General features: G+C 52.5%; 1 protein-coding gene across 1 annotated transcript in view; it reads right to left on the bottom strand.

Moving 5' to 3' along the window:
• Positions 1-23683, bottom strand: part of ERBB2 (erb-b2 receptor tyrosine kinase 2) — a 41765-nt gene extending 18082 nt beyond the window's left edge. The window contains exons 1-4 of the mRNA XM_084615782.1: positions 23476-23683; positions 2784-2935; positions 1065-1251; positions 99-236 (exon numbers count right to left, since the gene is read on the bottom strand). Coding sequence (XP_084471908.1) covers positions 99-236; positions 1065-1251; positions 2784-2935; positions 23476-23563 — 565 coding nt within the window. The 5' untranslated portion in view covers positions 23564-23683. The remainder of the gene's footprint in view (positions 1-98; positions 237-1064; positions 1252-2783; positions 2936-23475) is intronic.
• Positions 23684-27929: the final 4246 nt, after the last annotated feature.

Below are 27929 nucleotides of genomic sequence, written 5' to 3'. Positions count from 1 at the left end.
CTGCTGGGTGTGAAGAGCGGTTACAGGGACAGGACAGTCCCACCCCCCCCTCCCCGGAAGCCGGGGCGCCCGTGGAGGGACCCCACCCGGGCACGTACACGTCCTTTCCCTGCTGCTGTTGATCTGCTGGTGCTGGGCCAGGTCGTTGTTTTTGTGGAAGATGTCGCCCCACAGGATGGTCTCCTGGAAACACAGCTGGGGGTTGCCCTCGATGTGCACCCCGCCCTTCAGGATCTCTGGAGCCGGGGGAGAACAGGACAGTAGGCAGAGCATCAGGCATAGCTGCATGGCCACTGCGGGAGTCTGGGCGACATGGGCCAGTAGATGACCCAGCCCGGCCATCCCTGGTGCTCCCACATGGCCCAGCCACGTGACAGTCTCCTGGCGGCTGGGGAATCCAGCCCCCAGTCGAGGGGGCCTCGGGCTCATTTGAAAAGACGTTTGCCAGGCAAAGCACTGAGGGATGCTCGGAAAGGCCTTTGACCTTGACAGCTGCATCTGCAGCATGCACGACCCGGGCTGTGGATCCTCATGCTCCAGGGCACCAGTCGGCTCTAAGGGGGTCCAGGAAGAAACTCCCCCCACCAACACCAGTGCTGGGCTGCTGCATCGCTAGGAGCCTTGTGTATCTGGTACTGGCCACGCTCAGAGAAAGGGGGATGTGTAACTGGTTGGGCAGGGAGGTCAGGATTACCAGGCACTAGTCTGATCCGGTGCAGTGAGGGGGATACCAGACCACACGGACCGTGGGTCTGATCCGGTGCAGTGGGGGGGTACCAGACCATGTGGACCCTGGGTCTGATTCAATGCAGTGGGGGGATACCAGACCACATGGACCAGGGGTCTGATCGGGCATAGCATGGAGGCATGGATACCAGGCTACGGGGATCACTGGTCCAACAAGGTGAAGATATTGCACTAGACAGGCCATTGCTTTGCTCTGGCACAGTGGTCCAGCGACAATCAGCTCTTCTAAAGAGGTCCCTGGTACATCCCCCCTAATTCTGAGTGCTCCCTGGGGTGAGCCCTGGCCCCCCGACTGGCTCAGGTGCCAGCCTCCCCACCTGTCAGATGCCTCATGCCCAGCTCCTGCAGCCCCACCGTCCCGGTGGGGTCGGAGTTGGCGAGAACGGCCAGCGCGTATTTCTCCTCATAGAGCTGGGTGCCCCGGATGATGCGCAGGCTCTCCAGCTGCACGCGGCTCACTTGGTTCTGCGCAATCAGCACGTAGCCCTGGACCTCCTTGATATCCTAGAGGGGCAGAGAGCAGGGTGAGCGGGAGCCAGGGACAAGACAAGACAAGCCTGGGCACCCATCAGGCTGAGGCAATAGCCCCTGGGCTGGGCCGTCAGTGGGAGAAGAACCTACGACCCCTGGAGCTAAATGTAGGAGCTGCTACTGTCTGAGCTAAAGGGCAACACCCATGCCTCTGCCCATGACCACGAGCCAACCTCGGCAGAGCCAGGAGCGCTTCAGGCTCGGCCACTTTCATGGGGGTCAGAGCCCCCAGGGGAACGCCCTTGCCCCAACGCCCTTGCGCCCCAGCAAGCACTGGGAAGATGGAGAAGACTTTCTGCGGGGAGAGCCGGAGAGCTACCCTCCCCTGAGGCAGACAAGCCTCCCAGCCCCCTACGACTGGGCTGGGCTGGAAAGATGTCTCCAAACATGAGGATCACCATTTCTAGTCTTTTAACCAGAGGAGGAAAGAGCCTAGAGTGAGCCCAGCACCTCGGCAGGTGCTCCACACTCTCCAGACCCCCCAGCTAGGAGCACACGCTCCACCGTCAATAAACTGACAAGCAGGGGGCAAGGGGTAACCTCATCTCTGGGAAACTGACAGCAGCAGGATTAGAACCTGGGTCCCCAGGCAAAAGCTTCGCGAGCTGAGCTGGAACAGCTCCTGCTGGCTGAGGAGACTTGTCAAGATGTTGCCCTGTGGTTCCTTACAGGCAGGTGGGTGCGGGCCTGTGTCGCCCACTCTAGTGGCTGGTCCAGATAAGAGTCTACTACAGCCACTGGCTAGAGGAGTTACTCCTTTAGCTCCAGCCATAAAGGAGGGGGAGGGATAGCTCAGTGGTTTGAGCATTGGCCTGCTAAACCCAGGGTTGTGAGTTCAATCCTTGAGGGGGCCTGGGCCTTGAGGGGATCTGGGGCAAAAATTGGGGATTGGTCCTGCTTTGAGCAGGGGGTTGGACTAGATGACCTCCTGAGGTCCCTTCCAACCCTGATATTCCATGATTCTATGTTGCATTTAGGGATGAAGGACCAAGGGTCAATGCCCACAGGAAGGTGGTTGCTATGTTATCCCCTGCAGGACAGACCCTGATGTCTCCTTAGAGTCACATCCCGGGCAGGCTGCCCTTTAAGGCAAGCTGGGCTTGGCCTTGCCTGTGACAAGCAGCTATCCCCCAGCTGAGCCTGATCTCCTGGCTTCGTTACTCTGAGGGACCCCAGCTGTGACAGGGCTGCACAGAGAGTGAGAACTCAGCTTGGGAGAGGAGTCAGGCTTCCCGACCAGCCCCAACACAGGGCCTGGTCAGCCCAGCGTGGGGCTAAGGAATGAGCCCTGAGGACGGGCTGGGGGGTAGCCTGAGAGGGGTGAGACATGGACAGAAACAGGCCATTGCAAGGCCAAAGAGATGATCAGCTGTGGGGGGCGGGAGAGGCAAAGGCCATGCACTGCCATGGCCTGACAGCAAGGGTCGCTATGTTAGCGAGAGTCCCACTGCAGGATGGGTGAAGGGAGGATGCTGAGCTCAGGTTCTCCCCGCTTCCCCGCTCACCTTAAGGAAGGACATATCAGCGTCTGGCCCCAGGTAGGTGATCTCCAGGTTGCCCTGCACCACCTGGCAGTCCTGGTAGAGGCGGCTGAGGGTGGCGTAGTGGTTTTCTGGGCTGGAGGGACGCAGGAGCTTCATGTCGGTGCCCGTGCAGACTGCAGGGGGGTGGAAAGGAAGTGCCGGTGAGGCTGGGCAAGGGTGGTGGTCAGAGACGGGGGCAGAGATGATGGATGCCATTCGGAGAGATGCTCAGCAGCGTTTCTCCAAAGGCTGCTCCACCCCAGCTGTGAGCGTTCAGATAAACAGGGCCCGGCCCCCACCTGTCCCCTACTCTGCAGGCATTTCCCCAAGGCACAGAGCTGTGACTGGAGAGCTAGCAGACACTTGGCCCTTCTGCAGGGCATTCTGTCCAAGGGCAAGAGAGAGGAAGGGGGGCCTGGCCCCTAGTTCTCAAGCCTATGGGGCCAGATTTTCAGCAGAGCTCAGTTGTCATTTAGACACCTAAAAAAGGACAGATTTTCCAAAGGGCTTGCTGAGCTCTGTAGAGAATCCAGCCATTGTGTGCCTCTGGGCCTCAGTTTCCCACCTGTAAAATGGGAGCAACACGCCTTCCCGGCTGGTCTCGTTAGATCGTAAATTCCTGGGCTGGGATTCTGTTAGCGCGTGTGGGTGCAGCACCTGACACTCCAGCTCCAATCAACTAGGCCCCCTAGATGCTACTGTAAATACACAGAAGAGACCCACAGGGGATTATTACGCATCAGTCACTGCAAGGAAAACACAGGGCCCTGAACTCAGGTCTCAACAGGTAAAAGCTCCTGGAGTGTTGTTTTTAAACACAGCCGCTTGCAAATCCCCAGACTTCTCTATTGCCTCCTGAAGCCCGCTTTGGTCAGAGTCTGCCCAAGTGTAGGCAGGTTCCCTTTATCCATTTCAAAGGTTGCCCATATACCCAACCACTGCTGAGTGTTTGTAAATCAGGCAGCAGCTGTCTAAAGCCTTGCAGAAACCCCGAGGGAGAGATTACGAAAAAGGAATTTACAAACACCCAAAAAAACCAAAAATCCTTTTGCTAGCATTTGCCAGGGTCAAAGCAAAGATTTGAGAAATGCTTGGTTGTGTGTGGGTCTTGTGCCAGGCAGAGAGGAAGGGTCCGATGGGAATCAGTGCAATGGAGCATGCAGGCGAGGTGCCGGGTTTATTTTTATCTGGAAGTAATTGGTGCGGATGAAAAGCAGGTTCAAAGTTGCAGGAGGATTGTGAAGTGTACCGCAGAGCCGTGCGCCCTGCCATGTTTGTTACAAACCCTTCTGATCTCTAGAAATCAGACGGACGGGGAGAGACGCCGACACAGTTGGCTATTGAGCCTCAGCGCCCAGCCGACTGTATCCAAGCTAAGTTTAAACCCCCTCTGCTCTGTGGACAGTTCAGGATTTCCTGTCACTGGAACTCCCACCCGCTCCCCGCCAACTTCTGGAAGGGTAGTGCGGCCGGCATTAATACCCTCTGGGTCACGGACTCGCTCCCCACACGGTCTGGACGCCGGACGTGGTTAGGAAGTGTCACTTTCCACAGGAAATGCCATGGACTAAAGTAACATCCATTTATCGTGGGAAGGCTTTCAACAGCTTCCTATGGGCTTCCTGTATGACTTCTCCCCACCACAAGGCAGAACAATGGGGTTTAGCCACGACCCTGTAAATGAGCAATTTGTTTGGTCTCGGCCCCCGGTTCTCAGCCCCCTCGCTGCCTCAGATAAAAGCTCCTCGTGAGTTGGGGAGGCCGCAGTGGGAGGCCAAATGGATTGATGGCTTCTGCGAGTCAGGACCTCTCACCCCCACCGTTGTGATCAGCTAACAAAAGGCTCCTGTCAATTAATTAGACAGAAGCTGTCAACATGGAACTCCAGTAAGGAGCGTTTGATCTGGATGCCCGCAAAGCGCCTTCCGCGCAAACTTCCCACCGGTCACGAACGCTGGGTGACTCTCCTCCCTCCCTGGGCAGAGGAGTCCCGTCCGCCCCACTTCACAGAGGGAGAAATTCGGCACTCGCCCCCAGTCAGCTGGAGAACAGAAACTCAGGAGCCCTGGTTCCCACTCCTGTGCTTTAGCAACGAGATCACGCCCCCGTCTCAGAGCCAGAAATCCTGTCTCCGAGTCCCCTGCTCCAACCACTAACACCCGGCCCTTCCCAGGAGTCCTGTCTTATCCCCCCCTCGGACCCCAGACCACACTGGTCCGAACAACCTCCCGGGCGAGTCAGACTGAAGCGTTTGGTTCAAAGGACCCTGGTTCCCGTTCCGTAGCGACGCTGCTTGTCCGCTGGCCTTGCTCCTGGCCCTGCTGAGGCTGCCCAGCCAGAGGTGTCAGTTTCACTTGATGTCAGTTACACTTTCCCAGGCTGGGGCAGGGGGGTTGGGCCCCCCACCCCCCAGCTTCTGGGGGGATGTTTGCATGCTGCTGCGGCAAGCACTGGTGGGCCTTAGCTCTGCTGAGGGTAACTGAGGACAGAGCATTTGATGGGCCCCCATGGCTCCTCCAGGGGCACAGGGAACCACTTGGTTTCGATCCTTCCCCTCCGGCTCCAGAGTACCCATTCCCCGGCTCCTGTCACGCGCCCTGTTTATATGCCATGGGGTCCCCCCACTTTACTTCCCCAGGATGGTAGGTGGAGGTTAGACTTATGACCTAGCTGGGTTGGGCCACACTATTGTTACCCCTCAAATGTAGCTAAGGGACGGGCGCACATACCCCTGGATTGGCATCAGCTCGGCACCCCTGCGCCACGGTTCCTAAAATCCCGGCTGCCCCAAACTAAACAGTCTTGATTCACACAGCCAGCACGGGGTGGGCACCCCGAACTGCTGCGGGCTAGATGACAGCCAGGTTTCCAAGGGCCCTGGGGTGGGGCATTACATAACCCAGTTACGCTGGCTTCAAAGCTCTCGGCTTTGCTGCCTCCTCCGTAGCAGGGCTAGGGTGGAGCTAGCTGGGTCTGGGTGAGGAAATCAGCCCAGTGAGAGAAGAAACAAACAATAACACAAACCTACGCAGCATCTCCACCTCCTTCTGGCTTGGATTCCAGAGCAGCAGGTGTGACCAAGCGTTCAAACTAAAAGGCCTTAGCAAACCGCCTTCCAACTCTGAGTAAGTCCCTATCCCGTGCTCCCTAGGAGAGCCCCCCAGAAGGGAGGGGGAGAAAGGAAAGAGACAGGGGAATAAACAAGGAGGCTATTCCAAACAGGCCCCACTTTCCAGTCCTCGTGGGTGGTGCGCTGAGCAGAATGTCTGAAGGGATGGGAAATTGTTACTCCTACGGCACTATACCTCCAAGGTGAGCTTCTTTGGAAGCTAAGTCTTTGGGGTGAAACAGACTCCAGAACAGCCCAGGGTAGGAACCCTGCACCTCGACTTTGTTCCCTGTTCAGATCTACACTTTAAACCGGGCTTAAAGCACGGTGCTGCTGCGGAGCAGTTGCTCCAGGCAGCTGGAGGTCCTTGGAAAACCAACACGTGATTCTGGCTCTACAGGGCTTGCACGACTGGTGGACTCAGTTCAGTTGACAGCAGAGTCCGGTCAGCGGCAGGAGCCTTGGTACAGGACTCCCTGGCTCTATTCACAACTCTGCGATTGGTGCACTGTGCGATCCCAGTCAAACTAGCAGTTGGGACTCCCAAGTGTTTGTGCAAACCTCTTCTTTGCCCAGGAACACACTTATCAGCCCCGTGAGTTTCCCTTACTGCAGGAGGTTCGGTCAGAGTCAGAACAAGACCATCAAAACCAGCTTGGGGCTCAACAATGAGACTGGTACGTGTCAGCCGAGATCAGGGCCCCATCGTGTGAGGTGCTGCACAGACACAGAGCAAAAGAAAATCCCTTCCCCAGAGAGCTCACACTCTAAGGATGGAACTAAGCAGCGCCCCCATGCCCTGCCAATACAAGACACCCCACTTTGGGGGCAGGGGGTTCGGATCCTAACTAAATAACTAGCCCCTCTCTCTATTACCAAAACTCAAACATGGGACAAACTGGGACCTGGATACAGACTCCAATTCCAAGCCTCTGGCTCACGGGTCCTGGCCTATTGTTCACTCTTGTTCAGGGAGCTGCAGTTCTATGTAACACAATCCCCGCTGGCGGTTTGTCGGCTGCGGGGATCAGATGAGGGACCGCCAGATCTTAGCTTGAGCGTCTGCCTGCCCAGCCACCACAAGAGGGAGATGAGCATCACGCCACGTGGGCATGGGTTACACCTACAAGCATAGATGCATTGGCGTGGGCAGAAGGAACGCCAGTCAAGGGTGCTGCATCTACAAACCTGACCACATGCCAGGGGGAAGAGAACTCTCAGACTGGCATTGGCGCTCGTAGGAATTACCCTGCCCCACCCAACATCCCCCTATAGCATTTCCCCTGTTGGATCCCCAATATTCACCCAGCAAATGAAACATCACGTATAAAACACATCTTAGCGCAGGTGATCTGAGACCTCATTTTTCCGATTGGCCAGCAGAAAGGAAGAGCACCTTGTGCTGGCTGTACTCCCCTCCCACGGTCCCTCCTTGCAGCAGACACCCAGGGAGAGCGATGCCATGATCAGCCGCCCGGCAGGGAGAAAAGGCAGCTTGCTCCTGCCAGCTGGGCTTGCTGCTGCTGGCACTCTTGCATTTGATCAGATAAGCCTCCTTGGCGGGAAACTGACTCTGCAAGGCTCCTGGTAAACAATCATTATAGCCATGCTGATGGTTGGTTGGAGTTGGATAATCCAGGGTGGGGCTCGCATGTGGATTGAAACCACCGGGCGCACTGAAGCGTGGCCCCAGACTCTACTGAACCCCCTTTGGGAGACTGCTGTGTTCGCTCTCCACCTGTCTCCAAGCTCGTGCCACTGAAATACTGGGAGGCAGGAGAGTGTCACCTGATAGGAACCAAAACTGGTGCAGAATCTGGCCTACCCAGTCTCCACCTCGATTTTGCAGACACGAGCCTGGAGAGTTTGGAGAAGTATCCAGACTTTGAAGCATTTATCAGAACTTCTGGAGAAGCTTTCTCCCTCTTTCCCCATCATCCGCCTGTCCATCATCCTCATTCTCAGATGAAGACAGGTTTTGAAACCTGGTCCATGAGGGAGGAGGTTGGCAGTAGAATGGTTCCTATAGCCCCTCTCTTTCCAGCACGTGTGCAGACACCGGGGTGAATGCAGACAGGCAGTGGCTGACATAACTTTAACCCCGTTGCTGCTAAATAGCCAGTGGTCCATTGCAACAGCGGCACTTTGATGGGGTGCAAGTGGCGCAAGGGGAAGCTATGGAGGAGCACGTTTTCCCCCTAGACGAGCATGCTGCGGCACTGGAGGGGAAGCTGTGGATGGAGGGGCATTGGCGGATGGGGCATTGCAACACACAGCCCTGGAGGGGCAGTCGTGCCCAGGATATGGCTGTGCATGGTGCAGTATCAGAGGTACATTATTTTTGCATGAATCCCTCGTAACTCTCCTCCCACACACGCCAGGCACTGAAGCAGTTAAACCCAAGTTCTGTCCAACTGCAGCTCATGAAATCAGAGACCCGGGTTTTGTAACCCAAACCCAGCCGGCAGACACTGATTTAAAAAAGCCAGGCAGTTCCGGAGGAAGCCACCGGACCGGAGGGGCACGTGGGAGCTCCATTTCTAATCACATCCGGAGAGGGACACCCACAGGCCTAGAGATCATAGAAACCCTCACTCCTGTGGCTCGCTCTGATGTCACAGACAGCTCTCAAATCCCTGTGACAGGGGCTGGCGTTCAGTGTGCAGTGAGGGGGCTGGGGGAGCTAGAGGGACACGGGATTTTCTGCCAGAGTACAAGCCGGGGGATAAAAAAGACCCAATTGTTAAGAGAGCTGGTGGTCAGAGCCCACCCCAGACAAACAAAACTAGTAACAGTTGCATCTCCGAGGAAAGGCAATGACAGAGATGGGCCCAAACCATAAGGATCAGACCCCAAAGGGTTGTGAGTTCTGGTTCGGGTCACTGAGCATGCGCATCTGCTTTTAATACACACCCATCCTGTTCATAGAATCATAGAATATCAGGGTTGGAAGGGACCTCAGGAGGTGTCTAGTCCAACCCCCTGCTCAAAGCAGGACCAATCCCCAACTAAATCATCCCAGCCAGGGCTTTGTCAAGCCTGACCTTAAAAACCTCTAAGGAAGGAGATTCCACCACCTCCCTAGGCAACGCATTCCAGTGCTTCACCACCCTCCTAGTGAAAAAGTTTTTCCTAATATCCAACCTAAATCTCCCCCACTGCAACTTGAGACCATTACTCCTCCTTCTGTCATCTGCTACCACTGAGAACAGTCTAGATCCATCCTCTTTGGAACCCCCTTTCAGGTAGTTGAAAGCAGCTATCTAATCCCCCCTCATTCTTCTCTTCTGAAGACTAAACAATCCCAGTTCCCTCAGCCTCTCCTCATAAATCATGTGTTCCAGTCCCCGAATCATTTTTGTTGCCCTCCGCAGGACATTTTCCAATTTTTCCACATCCTTTCTTGTAGTGTGGGGCCCAAAACTGGACACAGTACTCCAGATGAGGCCTCACCAATGTCGAAAAGAGGGGAACAATCACGTCCCTCGATCTGCAGGCAATGCCCCTACTTATACATCCCAAAATGTCATTGGTCTTCTTGGCAACAAGGACACACTGTTGACTCATATCCAGCTTCTCGTCTACTGTAACCCCTAGGTCCTTTTCTGCAGAACTGCTGCCGAGCCATTCGGTCCCTAATCTGTAGCCGTGCATGGGATTCTTCCCTCCTAAGTGCAGGACTCTGCACTTGTTCTTGTTGAACCTCATCAGATTTCTTTTGGCCCAGTCCTCTAATTTGTCTAGGGCCCTCTGTAACCTGTCCCTATCCTCCAGTGTATCTACCTCTCCTCCCAGTTTAGTGTCATCTGCAAACTTGCTGAGGGTGCAATCCACACTATCCTCCAGATCATTAATGAAGATATTGAACAAAACTGGCCCAAGGACCGACCCTTGGGCCAACTTGATACCGGCTGCCAACTAGTCATGGAGCCATTGATCACTACCCATTGAGCCCGACAATTGAGCCAGCTTTCTATCCACCCTATAGTCCATTCATCCAGCCCATACCTCTTTAACTTGCTGGCAAGAATACTGTGGGAGACTGTGTCAAAAACTTTGCTAAAGTCAAGGACCAACACGTCCACTGCTTTCCCCTCATCCACAGAGCCAGTTATCTCGTCATAGAAGGCAATTAGATTAGTCAGGCATGACCCGCCCTTGGTGAATCCATGCTGACTGTTCCTGATCACTTTCCTCTCCTCTAAGTGCTTCAGAATTGATTCCTTGAGGACCTGCTCCATGATTTTTCCAGGGACTGAGGTGAGGCTGACTGGCCTGTAGTTCCCAGGATCCTCCTTCTTCCCTTTTTTAAAGATGGGCACTACATTAGCCTTTTTCCAGTTGTCCGGGACTTCCCCCGATCACCATGAGTTTTCAAAGATAATGGCCAGTGGCTCTGCAATCACATCCGCCAACTCCTTAAGCACTCTCGGATGCAGCGCATCCGGCCCCATGGACTTGTGCTCGTCCAGCTTTTCTAAATAGTCCGGAACAACTTCTTTCTCCACAGAGGGCTGGTCGCCTCCTCCCCATGCTGTGCTGCCCAGTGCAGCAGTCTGGGAGCTGACCGTGTTTGTGAAGACAGAGGCCCTACATCCCCAGCTGAGGTTGCGCTGGTCATGGGGGGAGGGGCGGTGGGTGAGTTGGAAGACGAAGGGAGTTGGGACAATCTCTATCACCACTGTATGAAATGAGGGGGAACTTGATGCCGTAGTTAAGGTTCTAGTCTGGGACTCAGGAGACCAGGCCTCGATGCCTTGTGTGACCATGGGAAAGTCACTTAGCTTCTCCTTTCCTCCGTTTCCCCATCTGTAAAATGGGGATAATAGCACGGCCTTGCCTCACGGGGGCGTGAGGATAAATTCATTTAAAGTCGGTGAGGAGCTCTGGTAACAGAGGCCAAAGGTCAATTAATCCCAAACAGGATGGTGGGTTTTGTGTGAGGTGGATGTTTGCCCAATAGGAACTCAGCTGAGACCCCACAAACTCATTGCATGGGGGTCAGCAAACAGCCCTTAGGCCGGTTTCAGAGTAACAGCCGTGTTAGTCTGTATTCGCAAAAAGAACAGGAGGACTTGTGGCACCTTAGAGACTAACCCATTTATTTGAGCATGAGCTTTCGTGAGCTACAGCTCACTTCATCGGATGCATTGATGGCCCTTAGGCCGTTAATGTGCTCACCCCAGCGTCGCTGTCTCTGCACCCACTGTGCTGCCCAGCCTCGGTAGCAGCAAGTCAGTCTGTTCTTGGGGGTTGATGGGGGGAAGATATGAATGACTAGTTACCCCCTTGTTAGCATTTATCCCGAGACAAAACAGTCCCTGCACCAGCCAGGGCTGGGGTCCAGCTCTGGGCCCAGTTTTAAGGCGTGCTGCACGCGGAGGCCAATATTTTAAGCTATTCAGTCGATCATTTAGGGAGTGAAACAGAGGTTTGTCTTTATCCCACCCTGAAACCCCACCTGTGGCTTTCCCTGCTGGGACGCTCTGGGAACAGGGAGGACCCTTGTACCCCAGCTTCTGCCCAAGCAACTCATGTCTGAGGGAGTTCGGAGGGTGTGATAGGGCCAAGCCACAGACGGGAGTTATGGATCTTTACCTCAAGCTGTAGCAACTCCTACTTTTAGGGCTGGAGGTTTCCAGTTCAGTCCCCACTGTGTCAGCCAGGAGGGTGTCTGTTGCATCTGGGCTGCCCCGGTGAGGGACCAGTCGACCTGGAGATAAGTCTCTGTGATGGGGCTCTCCATTCCTTCTGCTGAGCTGTGGCCATAGGATACCAGAGGCCTTGGTGCCCCTTTGGTCTGGGCAGATTCACAGAGTTTAAAACCAGAAGGGCCCATCCTGACCATCTACTCTGACCCCCTGCATAGCACAGGCCAGAAAACTGGCCCCGGCAATTCCTGCCTCCAATCCAAACCTTGGGGTTGAGCTAGAGCAAGGTGATTTCTGTATACTGTTAATCCCTGGATTGGGACAGAAACACAGGACCTGGTGGCTCAGGGACACAAGTGCTCCCCCCTGAGGCCCCCGTCGCTACCATGGACTCCTCGCAGAGCAGTACGGCCAAGGCTCTGCCTCACCCTGTCTCCCCTGATTGACGGTGGCAGCAGGTCACCCCCAGGCAGTTGCAGGTTTTGATGGAACCGCTTTTTCAGGTTGGGCGTGTTTAAAAAGTCAAAGGACTGACGCAATGTTGTGGAGCCAAGCTTCCCCTCCCCGACACACCTCCGCCTCGCCTGCCCTGACGCAGCCTTCCCCCGCCCGGCCTCCTGCAACTGCTGCAGTTGTCACCACATGCTGTGAGTTGCCTGCTGTCCACTGGCCCACAGCGATGCAGGCCACCCAGGGGGGTATGGGGGCTTGAGGGGCCATTGCCCTGCCTCTTCTTCCCCGGACAGTGCGTGCCACCTGGGGGGCAAGCCAAGGTTCAAAGCCAAAGCCAAGTGACCAAAACCAAATGGGGGTAAAATAGCTGCAACAGGATAATAAATATTGAGCATTTTACTTCTTAAAGATGAGCCAGGGCCTGCATACTACAAACACAAAGACAATAAGGCACCAAGAAAAGGAGGACTTGTGGCACCTTAGCGACTAACCAATTTATTTGAGCATGAGCTTTTGTGAGCTACAGCTCACTTCATCAGATGCATGCCGTGGAAACTGCAGCAGGCTTTATATATACACAGAAGTCTGCTGCAGTTTCCACGGCATGCATCTGATGAAGTGAGCTGTAGCTCACGAAAGCTCATGCTCAAATAAATTGGTTAGTCTCTAAGGTGCCACAAGTACTCCTTTTCTTTTTGCGAATACAGACTAACACGGCTGTTACTCTGAAACCTGTCAATAAGGCACCAGAAACTCAGCGCCAAGTCCCGTTTGAAGTCCTGGAATGTGGGATGTTTTCCTAGACCCATCTGGTCCACAGGGCAGCACAATACACTAGTGGAGGCCATCAGTTCAACCCCAGTGGGTTGGCCAAGATGGGCACCATCCCTAGAGCAAGAGGCAACCGCCCTGCATTGCTGGGCTGCAGACAGACTGACAAGTCATAGAATCATAGAATATCAGGATTGGAAGGGACCTCAGGAGGTCATCTAGTCCAACCCCCTGCTCAAAGCAGGACCAACCCCCAATTTATGCCACAAATCCCTAAATGGCCCCCTCAAGGATTGAACTCACAACCCTGGGTTTAGCAGGCCAATGCTCAAACCACTGAGCTATCCCTTAGGGGGTTTGGGGGAAAAGGAGGTGGAAACTAACTCTGCCCAGGGAACTGGAGAAAGGATCAAATCTTAGAGAAGGGAGGGGCAGCAACCAGAGGATGGTGATCTCCAGGAAGGAAGCAGCTGGGAGATCTTCCTCCTTGACCAGACTGGGGCTTGATGGGTCAATGTCTATTAGAGCAGCACTCCTGAAGGGGTGGGGCTGAGAGACCCAATTCCCTTAGAGATGGTGGTGTAACCCACAGCTGCATGTGTGTTACTGGTCCCCCTCTGTGCCTGACCCTCGCCATTCTTCCAGCTCAAATCCAGGATATGGGCCCACTTCTGTGACAGCCGCCATCTTGGCCAACACCCCGGCGATTGAACCAGGGAACCTCCAGAGCTAAGTTTGAGCAAGACAGCTCCTCTGTGGATCAGGCACAGAGGGGGGCCCTGTACCACGCTCTGACGAATGGGCTACACCAACTCACTGGAGGAACAGGGTCTTCCCTATAGGTTCAGCCGGGTGGGTGGCCCATCAGGATAGTACAGAGGGAAAACTCCTTTCGGGGGTATGCGTTTCCCCTCGGGGAAGCAGCTGAGTTGCAGCAGACTGAATGGCTGGATACCCTTGGGAGGCTTGCCCTGGAGTCTCCAGGAATTAAAGATTAAGCTTTAATTAAAGATTATGTCGTAATGAAATCTCCAGGAATACATCCAACCCAAACTGGCAGTCCTCGCCCTTGGCCCCCACAGTGGCGGGGGGGCAGCACCACCATGCCATTCCTCCTTGTCTTCTCCCACCCGCCCCCCCCCAAAGAGGCAGGCGGGCTGAGGACATCTCCTTCCCAGCATTTAGTCCGCAGCGGGGTCTCTACAGGGGACAATGGCCCGCGAGGGCCTGTAATAAAGTCAACTTCCCGCGGCCAGGCATTCTCTGGATGTCGGTAGCCAGTCTCCTAGCAACGGGCGGACGGTGGTAGGCCTCAGGCCTGCCTGGCCCAGCTGAATGGGAGGCCTGATGCTGGAGCTCTTATCTGGGGCTTGGAATGAGGGCAGATTAAAATGAACAGCGCCTTGTAGGCAAGCCAGCAAATAGCCTCGGTCATTCCCAGCCACAAGAGACAGGGGCAACTGTGCCTCAGAAGCAAGATAGCCGGGAATCAATAACCCCCGGGCCGCACTGCCCGTGTGCTACCTCTGCTATCCAAAGGGTCATCACTCAGGATCTGTCCCCCTTGGTCTCTTGGGGGCTGGTTTGCAGCTAGCCAGCACCCCCCCCACACACACACATCTATCGTTGCACCAGTGGGTCTGCAAACAGTACCCCTTCTCCCCCCCCCCCGCCCCCAGTCTGGACTGTGTAGGCAAGTGGTGACTTTGCACTGGTAAAATGGATCCGCGCCTGATCCCCCAGGAGAGAATCTAGGCTGGCAAATACAGGGGCTCGGATGGGGAGAGCAGGGAGTGAAGTGAGGGGTTCTCCAGCTCTCTCCTTATGCCTCTCCTGGCTCCCCACTGCCCACACATGGGTGAGGGGGGATTGCTGGGGTTCCAGCCAGCCAGGGCTGCAGCAGGGATTACAGCAGGTGATTACAGGGAGGGTGCTCTGCTAGCCGTTGACAGGGTAGAGACAGAGAAGCTAGAGAATGGAGCAGGCTGCTGCTGAAGCTGCCCGCTGGATCTCTGGTCATGCAAGTGCTGTGACTCCAGTCTCCCCTTTGTAGAAAACTGATGGACAGAGACTAGTTTGCCCAAGCCTGCTCCTTTCCCTTCGATCAGCTCGGTTGGTATCCCCTGCCCTCCCCCAACTCTTTCCACCAGCTGGGGAATCGAGCCCCAGGACTGATCACTGGGGAATTTTCTATTCATGTCCCTTTCATGTGAGCATCTCAAAGCTCTGTACATACGAATAAGCCCTATACTCCCAGAGGCCAGGCTTATTATCCCCATTTTAATGAATTTAAGCTTAAATTAACGTATGTGCAGCAGGTGGTCGTCAAGTGCTGAATAAGGAAGTTATACCATTTGGCAGGTAGGGAAACTGAGGCACAACATGATGCTCTGACTGACCCAAAGTCACACAGCAGGTACGGGGAGAGCCAGGAATAGAACCCATGCGTTCTGATGCCCAGCACCCCTGCTCTAATCAGTAGGAAACACTTCCCTCTCCCAGACCTGGGAACAGAACCCAAGAGTCCTGACTCACACCACACCTTGCTCTCACCTCCCATTTGGTAGCCTTGTGGACTTGTTTAATTCTGCTGTTCTCCAGGATGCAGAATTATGGGGAAAAAATAGAAGCAGGGGCAAACATTTCTCTGCCAGCTACTGAGGTGGGGATGGGGAGGAAGGAAAGGGGCAGCAGCTGATGAGGTTCACTCTGTGCCCCCCAAGTCCCTCCCAGTAAAAGCAAACTGCCTTGTCATGCACCCCAGAGAGCAGTGCTGGTATTTTGCCCTGTGACCCTACAGCAGAAGCTCACTGGCTGCTCGCCACAGATCACGGGAGCTGGGATTCCATTTGTCAGATTCCTGAAAAGCTCGGGCAGCGTCGGCTACGTGACTGAGCAGCCGGGAGAAGGGATTTGTCCTGGGCTGGGCTGGGAAGCCTGCAGGCTTGGGACTTCAAATCCAGGTTGGAAAAAAATGATCCACACAGAGATTCAGAGAGATGCTGGTTTTTTCCCTCTCCCTTTGTCACAGATGCTCTGTAACTTCAGGGAAAGGTTCCTAACCCTCCTTGTTCCTTTCCAACTCAAACAGTCCTACCCCACCTCCACAGTGGTAAATTACCAACCCTCCCCAGCCTTCAGCCTGTGGACTGGGACAGCAAACAGGGCGCTCCCCGCGCGGCCTGACTGACAGCTCGCCTTGGGCCGAACAGCTGCCCAGCAATGGCATGCCGCGTGCGTAAAGCCAGCCGCGTCCAGCAGCCTCCCGCCTGCTCTGGGTCACAGGACGTGTCTGCGCAGCCTGATTCTGAGCTGTCCCTTGTCTGGGTTTGTGCTAAGGCGAGGAGTTCTGGCCTGGCGCAAAGGAGCTGAGCCCCCGGGGGTCTGTGCTTGGAGCCGCCTCCTTGATCCCTTTGGGGGGCTCCAACTTGCTGTCCAGCTCCTGGGCTCCTAAACTTGATGTAATTGTCTGCTGCTCTCTCTCGTGCTAAGCCTGGCTTCAGCTTCCTCTGTGTCCTCTGCCCTTTCCTCCTGCCAACCCCCGGCGCTATTCCTCACTCCGCGGCTTCGTTGCCATCCCCTCGGGCCTGCCACAGTGCAGCTGCTAACGTCACCTTGCCCTGCCAGCACTCTGGGGCAGTACCTGACCCCGACGGGAGCATCGACTGGACTCTGAGGAGCCAAACGGTGACCGACCCCTTCGGTTCTGTCCCGCTAGCCCTCCCCAGGGTGGCTGCTGCCATCGCAAGTGGCCCAAACTCTGTGGCAGAGCATGGCAGGCTGGGAACCACTGCACCAACCACATATCCATCGATACATTGATCTCCAGCCCCATTAGCTGGGGAAGCCAGCAGGCCCCCCCGCATTTCCTGTTCCCACCCATTCCTAACCCACCCCTCTACTCAGAGTAGCCACTGCCCCTCCCCACTGGCTGCATTTCCAAGGCCCAGCAAGCAGGGCTCTGAACATTTAACAGCTGCTGCTGGGACACAGGGAGACTCAGGAGAGGTCCGAGTGTGGGAGATCTCTGCTGTGGCAGAAGTTTAAAGGTCACCTTTGGAACAAGCTGGGCCAGGGCAGATTTGTATTTCATGCTAGGCTAACGCAGAGAGGAATCCCCCAGAGGCTGCAGAGATAAAGAGGGAAAGAGAATAATTAATGCCAGGGGCTGATCTGATCTGTCCTTGTGAGCTTCCTGGCTCAGCTCTGCACCATCACAGGGGTTCCCCAATTTCCTGATCCCGCAACTGAGCACATGGAGGGCAGCATGATGTGGGAATCCCTTTTGGATTTGGAAGCTTCTCCCCTTCGAGCAGCACCTGTGCTATGCAGAGGGAGGTGGGGCTCTCGAAGGAGTGTGGTGTTTCCTAGAGGATCCTGGGAGCAGTCCTGGGGACCATCGTTTGACCAGAACAGATCCAAGCGCGTGCCCAGTGCATAGAGCAGAACAGAGTATGTAAAGCTTCATGCTGCCAGGGGAATCATTTGAGGGGGAGGGTCCCATCTCCCATAGATAGCTTGTTTTCGCTTTCTTGCCATCACCTGCAGCCAAAGCTCAAGGTCTAAATCCACCTGCTAATCAAGAGATTGGTGTAGGATTCCAGAGAACAATGAACTGTGGCAGCTTTTGGTGGGGCAAAGGCCAGAAGGGCCCAGCACCTGCAGACAGGGCCAGATTTTCACAAGGGTTCAGTGGGAGCTGCTGGCCTTTTACCAACACCTGGCCCCAGGAGCACAAGTACGTTTTACAGGGGAGGCTTCTCAAAGCTGGATTTAGATGCCCAGTTACAATTAAATGGAATCAGGCTTCCAAAATCCATGAGCTTTGGCTTCCAAGTCTCACCCTCCTATCCCCAATCCTCTCCTCCCGCTCCCCGCAGGGTCTGGTGACCTTCCTGGCATGAGGCAAGGCCTGTCTGTTTACTCTGCCTTTTGGAAGAGGGTCAGTGCCATGCTGGGAAGGGAGTTGAGGTTTGTGGGGGGACTGCTGGTGGGGCAGTGTCTGGCTTTAGTCTGATGGCCTCTCTTTTCAAAGCTGCTGCGTGTGCACCTACGAATAAGACAGGGCAGCTTTTATCGCCATATGGATCCATATAAATCAATAGCGTCGCCTCACGTTTCGTATAATGCCCCTTTTAGTCTATTTATCTGCGGGTCTGAACCCCATCTGAACAGCTCACAGTCTTTGCATTTGTCCTCACACAGCCACATGAGGCAAGGTACTTATCCCCACTGTGCAGATGGGGAAACTAAGGCACGGAGAGGCTAACTGACTTGCCCAGGGTCATGCAGGGCACAGTGACAGAGCAGGGACTTAAACCTGCTGAGTCTCCCAAATCCCTGGCTAGCTGCCTACCTGCCGGGCCCATCCTGCCTCTGCAGCCATTTGCTAACCAGGGGAGGGTTGCTCAAAGGAGCCTGTGGGAGGGAGGCATTTCTGAAGGGAAATTCAGTGGGCACTGAGTGCCTGACTCTCTTAGGATAATCTCAGCTTCTGGACTGAATAAACCAAGCAGCACAGAGAAGCATCACACTCAGCACCTGCGAATCCCTTTATTGGTAGCCTCCGCCGAGGGCTAAGCAGGTGGTAGAGACCCAACTCCCCCTGGGGGTCAGGCACAAGACAGGTTGCGGGGATGCCGTGTAGGGAGGGAGGGCATGGAAAGCGCGCCCTGCTGTTTTCTGGACTGTCCTTGTTCTGGGGATAGGCTAAGAAGCGTTGGCCTCCAGGGCTGGCCAGCCAGCATTTAAACTAGAAAAAGAAAAGACACTGAGTGCTGCCCTATTTGCTCTGCCCTCTCTGAGGGGAGAGGGGCTGTACCCTGCTGTTTCAGGAGGTGGAATCAATGCTCTGACTATGGTCCCATCTCACCCACATACTAAGGGACGGAGAAGTACAACTAGCACTCCTGGGAGAGTGCATCCCACCTACACAGCCCGAGATGCAACATCCCTGAGCAGGTGCCAAGCTGAGATCCATCCATCCATTACAGGAAGATTGTCCCTTTCCCCGTTCGCCTCCTCTGCTACCTCCCGCTTCACCAGGCTGGCCTGAGGGCAGTGGTGGAGGTGGGGGGGGGGGTCTCCTCTCTCCCAGCTGTGCTCTGCGCCCCTGGCAGTGAATCTGAAGGGAGCTGGCTGCCAAAGGCGGAGAGTTGGGTGCAGGTTGTTAAAGTTGCATAGGAATGTGAGACAGCCCAGGCTCCCAGCAAGGTTAGTCAATTATCAATCATTAAAGGCTCACTCATGCAGTCAGCACCGGACATTTCGCTGGGAGGCTAAGGGCCTCTTGTTTATACTGATGTTAAATGCCTCGTGTGCACAGAACCTGTTTAAAAACCTGGGGGACAGAAGGCCTCTGTTTAACCACAGAGCAGTGGGGAGAGCTCCCCACACAAACATGCATCAAACTCTGCTAACAGCTCTCAAACCTGACCTGGAGGGAACAATTCTTCGGCAGAGCAGGGAGTCTAGCTTTCAATCCCTGCTAATAAGCGTTCCAATTAGTGCCAACACTTCTCCACTGCAAATTGGACTGAGGTGTCACAAACTCATCACACTTTTGCCACTGAAAAAGCCATCAGATTGTAACTGCTACTGACCTGGACTGGATTCAAACAGGCCACTTAGCTATGAAAGCCTCTATATTCTATTAACCCGCTGTGGCGAGCGTGGGAGAGTCCTGTATTATTTTTATTAATAATTATGTGTGCCTTAGTTTACCTGCTTGATATTATCTTCCCTGATCGCATGGCATTAAATCAGAGGAAGGGAAACAGACAAGAAACGAAACAATGATGGAGAGAAGGTATCTCCAGAGAGAATACCAAGGGTCTTCCAAGGAGCAATGGTGGGGACGGGAAATGGGGAGGCTATTAATTGGGAAATGCCCATCTGCCTGTCTCCAGCTAGGCTAGCAGGTTTATTTTTCCCAGGCTCAAGCCTAGGATCAAAGGGACACTGAACCATTAAAATTCCCCCACCTAGAGAGGAAGGGTAGTGAGCGGGCAGCACGAGCAGGAGGTGAATCTCTGACAGAGATGCACAGAGAGGATGCTGAGGGGGCTGTCTGTCTCTCCCAGGCCAGCTGTAGGGGTGTCTCAGCTGAGTGCAACTTGCCCAAAGCTTACAAGGAAAGAACAAAGTGTAGGTAAGATTCATAAAAAGAAAAGGAGGACTTGTGGCACCTTAGAGACTAACAAATGTATTTGAGCATAAGCTTTCGTGAGCTACAGCTCACTTCATCAGATGCATGCCATCCAATGAAGTGAGCTGTAGCTCACGAAAGCTTATGCTTAAATAAATTTGTTAGTCTCTAAGATGCCACAAGTCCTCCTTTTCTTTTTGCGGATACAGACTAACACGGCTGCTACTCTGAAACCTGTCATTAGGTAAGATTCATGCGTATTGGCCTTTGTTATTTTAACCCAATTCTCTCCCAACTGTGTTCCTATCGAGTAATAAATAATACTTTGTTTTGAAAAGGCTGAACTGTGTAGCTGCATAAATTATCTGGTTACGCAGCTCCTGAGAGAGAAGCCTCCTGCAGGGAGCCAAGCCAAAACTGGAGCCACGGGGAGAAACCGGGGTGCTATCACCCAGGGACCCAGTGGCACAGGTGCAGGATTCTGCCTCGAGTGAAATGGGCCTATCACTAGAAGACTGCCGAGGGGTACAAAGCAGAGCACACTCTGTGATCCTTGACATCAGCCCTTCAGTCAGGGATTGTGTCTTACTATAGGGCTATGCCTCGCCAAGCCCAATAGGGCCCTGATCTCAGGTGGGGCCTGTGGGTGCTATTATTTATTATCTACATTAAAATAACAGCCACCATTTTAAAAAAAAATAAATCTAAGCAGGGTCTGGAGAGAGTGAATTGAAGAGATGACTCTACGGGCAAAGATTCCTAATGGAGGGATCCATTCAGCTGCGGAACTGGATCTTAAGGAAGAGTCTGGGTGCTCCATCTCTACAGATGCTTAAAACTGGAGGACTGTGCAAGCACGGAGAATAGACCCACGGAACAATCCTGAACCTGCTGGGAGGATGAGATAATTTAACAGGGCTTTTCCCACTGCTAACCTGGATGATTCCATGGCCTGACCAGTACGTTGGAGATAGTTAATTTAGTCAGATTTTTAGATGCACTGATTCCAGGATCACGCACAAAACATCCTCCAACAACACACACGCAGACTCACCCCAGGGTTAAGCTGCACACAACCTTGCAATCACCCATTGTGTAAACAGACGGGCCTGACCTTGTGCCCTAAATGTTATCAGACTCAGTTTCTCTCAGTGTCCAAAGTAATTCTACCGTAACCAACAGTGACTCTGTAACCCGATGGACCGAGTGTTTGCAGGATTGGGGCAGTGACTCTTTTTAACGTCAGAGGTGTTATCACTGTTTATTTTGGAACACTGTAACTCAGGCCCTGCCAGGATGTCCCCATTCCTGGGAACAGGTTCCCTCTCCTGGGAAATTAGGGAGATCAATTAACTTAAACAGTTTTTCAGATATTCTGATCCCGACCAACACAAAGCATCTTATTGGCATGTGAATTGGAAAAGGTGATTCAGAATTCAGTGCCCACTTTATGCTTGGATCTCACCAGCTTAGCAGGGTTGGGCCTAGATGGAATGTATATGGGGCAGAGAGATACACACAAGCACACAGGAAAACCCAAGCAGTGCTCCCAAGTCAGTAGGTGATGCTCTTTCTGAACCAATGTCCCACCATGGCAGTAAGGGGCACACTGGTGCTGTTTTTTGTCTGAGATATCAGCTGAAGTAATTAAAGATCCTGTGGGATTTTCTCCCCTTGGGAGTAGGGGGGTTAACCTGGCTGTCCATGCCAATTCCAATCTGAGTAAATACGTTCTGCCACCCTACATCCCCCTTCACTCCTGCAGATTCAAGTGAAGGAGTTTTCCCCTTCACTTTCTCCCTCAAACTGTTGGATAGTGTTGCTCTGTGCTGTTAGGCAGCTGATGTGTTCCACCCCAGAACTGGCTGCATCTCACCTTGTGAGTGAAGTTACTCCTGTATATGTAAAGTCTCTGAAGCATTTCAGGATGAGAGATCCTTTATAAAATACTGTTCTCTGAGGGCCAGATTGCCCAGGAGCTATTATCCCTAAATATAGTGTATTACAGGGACTCTAGGGCCTAGGTACGGGTTTAAAGTAGACCTGCCCCATTTGCAGGTCAACTTCATACTGAACTAAGACATCAGAAAACAAACACTACCAGTTAGTAAAGATTTGGGTTTGTGCATAAGGTGCTATGAATCATTTACCTAAATCCGACATACCAGATATCTCCCTTGGGAATCAGCACCTAGAATTTCCTGTCTGTCCTCTCATCCAACAGAGCTGGACAGTCAATGAGCTACAAAATGTAACTGCATCAATAAAGTTGCAGCCCCACGGTATTCAAATACAATAAACAGCTTGACACTGTAAACAGCAGACAAGATGGATGAGGTGGTAACATTTTCAATAAACAACTTGCCTTCTGGCTAAAATCTCAAATCTTTCTGGCCTCACTTAATTCCCCATTGTACATTTTGAAAAACATGCAAAACAAGCATTCACTTTCAACCAGCCCCCTCACAAAAACAGGCTAGAATCCTAGCCTCCAAAACTTGTAACATAAACTCCTTTCCAGACTATTTAATGTGTGAGTGAGATAGAAAACAATTGCCCAGGTAAACTATGACTGGCCTGGAGATTCAGCCTCTGATGATTCTGCACACAGAGCAACATACGATTAAAGAGACAAATTCAGCCCTTAGAGTTCATCCAGCACCTCAGAGTGTGTAAAGTCTGACCCTGCCATCTACTGCTGTACAGAGCAATCAGATGGGTAACTCCCTTCCCTTACCATGCAGTGATTAGGCACACAACTCACTCCAGATCTCTGCATCATGCAACCTGAGTGTCTGCATGTGATTGCCTTTGGGCTATTAGGCAAGTTCCATGGACCCTAGTTTTTAAACCCACTCATTCCTTGTAACAGCGACAAGGAGAAAGGGGAATGAAAGAAACCATTTTCAAAACCAGTCAAGTCTCCCCCTCCCTACACTCCTGATGCAGCCGCAGTTCTCTGCCTCTCTGGTCACGTCTGACTGGTGTAATGGTCCCTGGGAAAGGGGCACAGCGATCGCCCTTTCGTGCGTGTCTCAAACAACACAAAAGGGCAACATCTAGAAACACCCTCCCGCACTGAAGCGGCAGCCCTGCTCTGACGAGTGAAAGCTCCAGCTAAATCCTTGCTCAACTAGGACTCATGGGACCCAGTCAATGTCATGATCGCGAAAGTAATTAACAAACTCTTCGCCCCCAGGCTCCCCCTACTCCCCCTCACACCTCACTCTGCTGGGTGGAATGATTCATTTCTGTCTTCTCAGTAGATCTTTGAGTAACGACACTAAAGATCATTCAACTAGGTCAGGTCTCTTTCTTTATGCAAGTTCCACAAAACTTCAGACAAAGTTTTTTTGGGTGTGCCCCCCTCCCCCCTTACTTTTCCGGGGCTGCGTGTGCTTGTTCGGAGTTTTCTTCGCCCACATCCTAAAATCTCTCTCCCTGATCTGAAATTTCTCTTTGCTAACGTCCCACACAAGCTTGCTTTTCTCTCTCTCTCTCTCTCTCTCTCTCTCTCTCTCTCCTTTTTCAAATCTGACCCACCTTCTGTGCTCCAGCAGCCCGGCAAGAAAGAGGCTAAAAGCAGCCCCATGCAGAAACAGCAGCTGCTGGGAAGGATCATCTTTTTCATTGCAGACAGCAACCCATAGCTTCTACCAGAGAGGGGTCTTCTCAGAAAGTTTGGGTGGGTTTCCCTTCCTTTGCACGCTCAGATCCACAACTTTATTCCTGCACAGGACTTCCTCCTCTGGGCGGCGGAGACGTGCCGCGCGCGCCCCCGAGCTGGATTCCAACTCCCTTGGGAGTGGCTAGGCATTCTCACTCCTTGTAGCATGCCAAGACCATTGTGTGCCTCCTAAGAAAGCACTTCTCTCCGTCCTGGTGCGGCAGGGTCATTCTGATTTCACTTTTCTCTTTGCCTCTTTTGTTTGGTCTCAGTCTGGGCTGCCCTGGGACAGATCGGGGTAAATGGAGATGTCGTGAAAGAGGATGAGAGCGAAAACTAAAAGGGCTGATTGAGGGATACACATTGGAAAATCTCTCCTGGGGTGAGGGAGGCTTGCAAACTGCTCTAACAACCACTCCAGAGCAGGGAAACTCCCTCCAGATCAAGGGAACCGGGAGATGGACGTCAGCCGCTGCCCAGGGGTTCTGGGATTTAGGGACAGATCTCCAAAAGGGTGCAACTCTCCAGGTGCCTAAACAAGCAGCTGGATTTGCAAGAGGGCTTTCAACAGGAGTGGTTGGGTGCTGTGCAGTTTGAATATCTGACCTCATCTTTCTGGGCCGAAACAGAGAGGCTCAGCTGACTTGAAAATCTCCCCTGACTGTGGGTGCAGAACCCTCCTGAAAATTCTGGCCCCCTGCTCTGCTTTATAAGGGTGCTGAGCTCATTCCGCAGTGATCTGTACCTGAGTCTGTGGACAGCCTGAAACAATGGCTCCAAGAGGCATGAACTGCCCTTGGCGGTGTATTTTAACTCTGAAAACTAATGATCATTAATGATTATTTCAGGGGAACATTGTTAACCATTTTGCTGCTGATCTAGGTATGTGAGAAAGGAGAGAGCTGGTGAGACTATGCAGAGCTGGAAGCAAAGTGACTGACCAATGGTCCATCTAACCCAGTATCCCATCTCTGACAGTGGCCAGTTTCAGATGCTTCAGAGGGAATGAACAGAACAGGGCAATTTTGAGTGACCTATCTTTGTTGTCCAGTCCCAGCTTCTCGCAATCAGAGGTTCAGGGGCACCTGGAGCATGGGGTTGTGTCCCTGACCATCTTGGCTAATAACCATTAATGGATCTGTCCTCCATGAACTTAGTGATGGGCAGAATTTGGTTTGAGGGTGGAACTTGGCAGAGTATCACCGCAGGAGATGTTGTCAATTCAACCCAATTGATAGAGCTGAGCCTGAACCAAACCCCTGCATCTGAACACCTCACAACGTGAGGAGAGTTTAGATTGGATCAGAATTTCGTACCTTGGGCCAATCACTGCCTATTGGGAGAGGACTCAGACTGCCGCAGCCATTCTGACTCATTGGGATGCACGGGAAGACCAAGGAGGTCAGTTTGAAGGTCAGACCACTAGACAATCAGAATAGCCTGAAAATCTATGAAAATATGTCCTCCGAGCTTCTCTGGGAGGGAATCCTTGCCTCATACAGAAGGTAGTAGATTTCCTCAAAATGCCACACCATCCATCAGGGTGCCCAACACCATCTCTCAGTGGATCAGGAGAGGAGATTGTGATGCATCATGGGAAATGTAGGTCACATGGGAGATGTAGTCCAGCAATGAAGCCCAGACCCCAGAGCAAAAGGGGAGCACAAGGCACCCAAACCACAACTCCCATGAGGCACCATGGTGGCATTTCCAAATTAAAAAGTGTTTTTGTTTTTTTACCAAAAAGATGAAATTTACCATGAAAAAATTAAATGAAAAAAAAATGGTTTTCATTAAAATTTTCCACAGAAAACACCCTCTTTCTCAGATAGTCCCTCGTTGAGGCCCCCAAAATCATTTACACAAGCCACCAAACAGCCATCAGATGGCGATAATTTCCATTCACTGTTCACCAGGAGCTAGATCTGAACCTATCCCAAGAGGAAGGGACTAACTAGTCACTATCATAAGTCAAGAGCAGTTGGTCTAGTGATAAGGGACTGAAAAGAGGACACCAAGGTTCAGTTCCTAGATCTGCCACTAACCCAGCTGTGTAACCTAGGGCAAGTCACTTCTCTCACTATGCCTCAGTTTCCCCTGCTCTAAAATAGCTTAATAAAACTTAAATAAGGGAGGCTGCAAGACTTAATGCTCTGAAAGCTTGAGGCCCTTGGATAAAAGGCCCCAGAGAAAGTATCTTGTTAAGAAGAAACTAGTTTTCTTTGTAATTTTCTGGATTCTAAACAGAGGTCAATATCTTGAGTACAAGAGAGTATTTCTAGTCAATATTAGACAAATTACAGGATTGGGCCAAAAGAAATCTGATGAGGTTCAACAAGGACAAGTGCAGAGTCCTGCACTGGGGACGGAAGAATTCCATGCACCGCTACAGACGAGGGACCAAATGGCTAGGCAGCAGTTCTGCAGAAAAGGACCTAGGGGTTACAGTGGACGAGAAGCTGGATATGAGTCAACAGTGTGCCCTTGTTGCCAAGAAGGCCAATGGCATTTTGGGATGTATAAGTAGGGGCATTGCCAGCAGATCGAGGGACGTGATCGTTCCCCTCTATTCGACATTGGTGAGGCCTCATCTGGAGTACTGTGTCCAGTTTTGGGCCCCACACTACAAGAAAGGATGTGGAAAAACTGGAAAATGTCCTGCAGAGGGCAACAAAAATGATTCGGGGACTGGAACACATGACTTATGAGGAGAGGCTGAGGGAGCTGGGATTGTTTAGCCTGCAGAAGAGAAGAATGAGGGGGGATTTGATAGCTGCTTTCAACTACCTGAAAGGCGGTTCCAAAGAGGATGGATCTAGACTGTTCTCAGTGGTAGCAGATGACAGAAGGAGGAGTAATGGTCTCAAGTTGCCGTAGGGGAGATTTAGGTTGGATATTAGGAAAAACTTTTTCACTAGGAGGGTGGTGAAGCACTGGAATGCGTTACCTAGGGAGGTGGTGGAATCTCCTTCCTTAGAAGTTTTTAAGGTCAGGCTTGATAAAGCCCTGGCTGGGATGATTTAGTTGGGGATTGGTCCTGCTTTGAGCAGGGGGTTGGACTAGATGACCTCCTGAGGTCCCTTCCAACCCTGATATTCTATGATTCTATGAATATCCTAAACAGACAGTGCAGGGTGGGGAATCTGCTTGTTAATATCCTAAGGGGAGATGCCTAGTGTGGGGCAGTTGGATTGTGTCCCAGAGGGTATATCTCTGGATAACATGTGTGATCTGAATCTGAGCAGGTATTAGCACATCTGGCAGGATCCCGCAGCTGGGAAGTTGGTGTTTGATTCCTGTTCCCAGCCTCAGAAGACAGACTAATAGAAGAGCTTGCTATATTTGGCAGCCCTCCTTTAATTTCCTTGTGTGGTTGGAAGACGTCATCAGGGCTATAATGGGCTGCCACAGTTCTGTCTCAGATAAGGAGGAGAGTGTGGTCAGGAGAGGGTGGTTTGGGGGAGGAGTCGGCCTGAGAGATTAGACCCTGGGGAAGAAAATCTTGGAAGCAGGAGGGGCTCTTAGAGAATGAACTCCATTCAAGCCTCCGCTGAGCCTTCCAGGCAGCCAAAAAAAAAAAAAAATGTCCATCTGTTGTTGTTATTGTTTTTCTCCTTTTCCAGCGGACGTTTGAAAAGGGGAGGGAAAACGAAGGCAGGAAAACGAGTTTATTGCTCGAGTTCCCTGTAATCTGCACCTGATAATAGCCAGGCACCACTTTACAATCCGTGCAATTGTGTTGCCGTTGGGATGTGTGTGAAAGAGTGGGCAGGGGCAGACCGAGACAGGTCCAAGGGTTGAGACAGTGCAGGCAAGAGAGAAAAACGAAGAGGGTCCCAGGGGACCTTGTCACAGTGCATGGATGCAGATGGTTACAACACATTTGCATCTTGGAGTGTAGATGGGGGCCAAGCCGGCTGAAAGCTGTACTCTGATTCAGGGACACAATTTACAAACAGTGTGATCCCATCTACTCTGCAAGATAGAACTAAGTTAGGTGAGCACTGCCCTGGAACTACTGGTCAATGAGAGAGCAGCTTTGTTTTGAAAGGGTCTTGGGGGAGAGGGTGGAGGAACTGAAGTTCCTTTTGGCCTGGATATTTCCAAATCAAACCCTCTGCCAATTTGGCATTAAGGCATTATCATTTGTGGGCCTTGTTTACACATAGATTTGCATGTGCTTAACTGAGCTCTTGTCCGTATGAGAAAGTTGTTGCTGGTTTAACTGAAGGTGTGATTTTAAACTGATTTAAATAAACTGGTGCAAAAGGCCATGTGGGTGTGCTGGCTTTGATTTAAACCAGGTTTTGGTTTGCCTGATGTTGATTAG

This window comes from Lepidochelys olivacea (genome assembly GCF_965140295.1).
Source record: "Lepidochelys olivacea isolate rLepOli2 genome assembly, chromosome: 27".
NCBI lineage: Eukaryota > Metazoa > Chordata > Testudines > Cheloniidae > Lepidochelys > Lepidochelys olivacea.
This window is presented reverse-complemented; position numbering and strand designations above follow the sequence as displayed.